The sequence below is a fragment of the Oryzias melastigma genome, linkage group LG7, assembly GCF_002922805.2.
Source record: "Oryzias melastigma strain HK-1 linkage group LG7, ASM292280v2, whole genome shotgun sequence".
Lineage (NCBI taxonomy): Eukaryota > Metazoa > Chordata > Actinopteri > Beloniformes > Adrianichthyidae > Oryzias > Oryzias melastigma.
Window position 1 is genome coordinate 12127496 of NC_050518.1, and position 4139 is coordinate 12131634.

Genomic DNA, 4139 nt, shown 5'->3' on the forward strand with positions numbered 1-4139 from the left:
GTTGGTGTGAACAGGAACACCCTTAGAAGCAGTTTAGCAGCTGATGAGCCCACAGCACCACCACTTCATTTATATATATATATATATTTTTTCTACTTTTGAGTTCGGAGACAAAATGTCAAAACTGTAGTGAAAAGTGGTTCAAACTTAAAAAAAAAATCTACTCTAGAATGCAAGTTTAATGTTTCAGTCAGCCGTCTTTACTGACACTATACTGCCTCTCTGTGGATAAAAAGTGAACTTGCACGCCAATCAACAAAACACAAAATGTTGACAAAATAGATTTTATTTTAAATACAGCATATTTTGTAAGCGTTACAATACTGCATATTCTTGCTTAAGCCTCTTTTTCCTTCCTTCTGTTATCAAAAGTATGTATCAGGCAACTCTCAGTGAAAACAGCAACTAAGCAATTGTGTTTGCAAATCATACAAAAAATGAGCAGAATACAAAAGTATACATGTGATTTACTGTCATTTGCAAAAGCTTCTGAGAATTAATTCCAGTTGGGGAATTCCAGCAACAACAAACAAAGACTGATTATGCTTATCTGTACCGTTTCCTACACAAAAGCACTTCCTTTCATTGTCAGACTCAAAGCTACATTAAATGCTACAACAGTTTATAAATTAACAAAAGATCTGCTGTAACCTTGAGATGACTAACGTGTGAAGTGAGAATGACTCTTGCATTTAAGTGTTGGAGTAACTGAAAATAGATAAAATACTAAACATATATAATCACCTAAAGATACAAAAATCTAAAAGAAAACAATGTTCAGTCATATTTTACTCCTTAAAGCTGATTCCTTTGTGTAACAAGAAGATGCACTTAATTTGGTTCAAAATGTACCAAAAAAATGATAAAACAGTAAATGTAAAAAAATAAAAATAACGAAAATGTGGCTCTCATTTTAGATACATGAAACAAAGGCAAAAAAAGTACAATGATCAAAAAATAACACATTATAAGCACTATTTTTGTAACAATTATGTACTAATTCGATGTCTAGGTAAGCATGTTGCTAATTTGAAATCAGGTTTCACTTTAGTGCAACATTTCAAGGTTTTAACAGATTAGAATGTGTTTTAATATTGATCCTGCATTTAAATAAAATATTGTTATTCTATCTAATTATATAAATATATAATTCCTTTATGATAACATATTTACATTGAATTATATTACATGTATTTTAGGTTTATTATACAAATAGGCATTTATTCACCCCAAACCTTTTTGAAAATTAATGAGGCCATATAAATATAAAACTTTTTTTCTAATTCATGAAGGAAAAGAAAGTAAGACAGATAATAATAAAAAAAAGTAAAACCTTTGGTCTTGTAAATTACAAAAACATTACTTAGGACATCACAGATCCATTCAGATAAGGTTGTGCTACCATATTGTTCCTCGTGATTTGTCATAAATAATGAAATAAGATCGTAACCAAGGAAACGGAGCATGGTACAAAAGGACTACAAAAAAAAAGGAATCATATAGGCTATTAAAGCGTCTGCCAACTAATTAGTTGCAAGGTAATGAGGTGTCATTCAGACTTTTTTTTCTTTTGCAGGGAAGGGAGAGAGGGGAGCACTAATGAAAGATTTCAGGTCGTGGAGGTTGGACTCTCCTTGAGTTGCCCTGTCCCACCTCCCCCATCCCTTCGAAGTAAGAGGAACAAACCACCTTTGTCTGTCGGAGCTGCCACACACCTATCGAGGCTCACACAGCACCTTCAAAGCACACACCTTTCATTAGAAGTGCTTTAAAAAAAACTTGAAATGAAGCCAGTGAATGTTGGCGTGACACGGCCAGGTAAATCCTGTTAGGAGGGAAGTTTTGAATGGGTTTCAATGTCATCAATCCGGGAAGATGAAGATAAGTTGGTGATAACAGAAAGCCAATAAAAACTCCTTATTTCCAAACAGTAAGTTGTCAAGTGCTGGGGGGGGAAGCAACATGTTGATTAACTCCAAGGATGTAGATAACCATTTACTGCAGAGGCGTTAAACACACTTTGGTCAATAAATAGATTCCCCTCCTATGGTTCTCAACCAAACCAATGAAAGCTCATTCTAGGCGACTGTTCTGAGCTAAAACCACTTAAGAAGTACTGACTGATCTGCAGCTGTTTCACTACTGTGCAAGCTTTCCTTAACAACTTCTTCTAAATGTCTCCTTCATGACCCAGAGCTGCTGTAACCATCATGACTTTTCAGTAACGTTGTGCAATACATCATGTGCTTTTCAGTAACTTCTGCAAGAATTTCTTGAGCAATTTTGAGTGTCTGCAGGTCCCAGGCATGAGCTGCTTCCTACCCAAAGAAAATGGATAATCGTCTGGGTGCTGATTGCCTGAAGTCCCACTTCCTTTGGGAATGACACGCTGGTCCCATTGATCGATGAGGATTTAGATGTGGATGTTGTGGTGACGGATCTTACTGGAGTCGATGTCCACTCTGCGGGCTTCTGCAAATGCCAGGAAGGTAAACAGGCCCAACAAGTTGACTGTAGTAATCAGGGCAAAAACGGACGCCCACGAGCCTGTGGCTTCGATGAGATAGCCCGAGAAATACACCATTATGACTCCTGCACAAAAACAGAGACATTCACCATCAATGCAGTTTCCCTATTCCTCACAGCACAAAACAGAAGATTTGAATTTAATAAGAACATAAGAGCAAACACACCTAACGATTACACATCATTTTATCTTTAAGTGGGTAAAACTGGAACAAATTATTTAATTCAGTAGCTCAGTGGTCTTGTGGAAGAGTGTCTGCTCTGAGACTGAAAGGTCGCGAGTTCAAATCCACCAGCATTAAGAGGTTCGGTTGGGGGGGTTAAACCACCAAATGGTTCCTGAGCGCGACTGTGTCTGCAGGTCACCCCTCCCCCAGGGAATGGGCCAAAATCGGAGAACAAATTTCACAGCTAACAGGACTTTAATCGGGTGATACTTGTGCCTCCACATTGCGAACAAAAGTCACACTTTTGATGTCAAGAGTTCCTAAATTGCAAACAAAATGTAAAGTTTTAGGAATAAAACTTCACTTTTTGTAAATGAAATATGCAGAAGAAAAATGAACATTATGTTTGCAATTGTGATCTCAAAACTATAATTTTTGTTATCAATATAGTGGCACAAAAATGTCTTCATAGCATTAACTTTTAAAATAAAATTGTCTGTCAAAAATCAATACATTAATTTGAAAGCTTACCTGAGAAGGCACCACATGTATTCATAACACCTGTAAAAGAAAAACAAGACATACGTACATCTAATTTCCATCTATTATTATTTTTAAAATAACCCCAGGATCCCTTTCCCCCCTTACTTACCAAACAGAGATCCAGCACAGGAGGGGGCCAGATCTTGAACATTAACAGAAACACCACTGCGAAAAAAAAAAAAAAAGCTTTCAGTCACTTTATTCTTCAAGGCAATAGAAGCAAATAAAAGAAATGTAATGAAAAAAGAAAAGTCCAGGAGTTCCTAAGACTTTCTTATCCATCTGGAGACCAATATGCAACACTTGAATTAGCTATTACAAATATTTATCTTCATCGCCTAGCAACAAACGTCTACCCAGCAAAAATGACACGTTAAAATTGATTCACTTCTGAGGTTCAAAAAAGGTTGCAAAAACGTAATATTTAACACTGAATTTCTTTCTTTTCTTTAAACCTTCTGCATGTTTCTGCTCTGATCACACACTGAACAGCCATTGGTTGCCAGGTAGATTTCTCAGTTTCTTTCAGATATGATAATTTCTTGAATTTGATCTCTTAACCTTTACTATGATTTATTGTGATGCAAGAGAATTAAGGTGCTTCTGATGCATACAGAGTAAAAATATAGTCCACCTCTAGAAGGAACAATCTGCCTCTTGCCAAGAGCCAGTTTATGTACATACACATGCACACATTGTGTCTCAATGAGTTACACAAAATGGGGAAACATAAGTTAATTTTCTCCATTGTGTACTGGACAGACAGCAGAGCGCCATTTCCAAAGGACTCAATAAAGTATCTTCATTTTAAACTTACCTTCTTATACCACATACATTTTTTATGATACTAACAAAACAGTAAAGAAAGGGAACTTTCAGCTAAATTCCTTCACTAAAGCAACT

The 4139-nt window shown here is 36.1% G+C and overlaps 1 protein-coding gene across 2 annotated transcripts in view; it reads right to left on the minus strand.

Moving 5' to 3' along the window:
• Positions 1-268: 268 nt before the first annotated feature.
• slc17a9b (solute carrier family 17 member 9b) overlaps positions 269-4139 on the minus strand; it is a 9880-nt gene continuing 6009 nt past the window's right edge. The window contains exons 12-14 of one of the 2 annotated variants that reach the window (XM_024293572.2): positions 3346-3401; positions 3225-3254; positions 269-2592 (exon numbers count right to left, since the gene is read on the minus strand). In XM_024293572.2, coding sequence (XP_024149340.1) covers positions 2414-2592; positions 3225-3254; positions 3346-3401 — 265 coding nt within the window. In that variant the 3' untranslated portion in view covers positions 269-2413. The remainder of the gene's footprint in view (positions 2593-3224; positions 3255-3345; positions 3402-4139) is intronic. The other variant, XM_024293573.2, reaches the window with a different exon arrangement.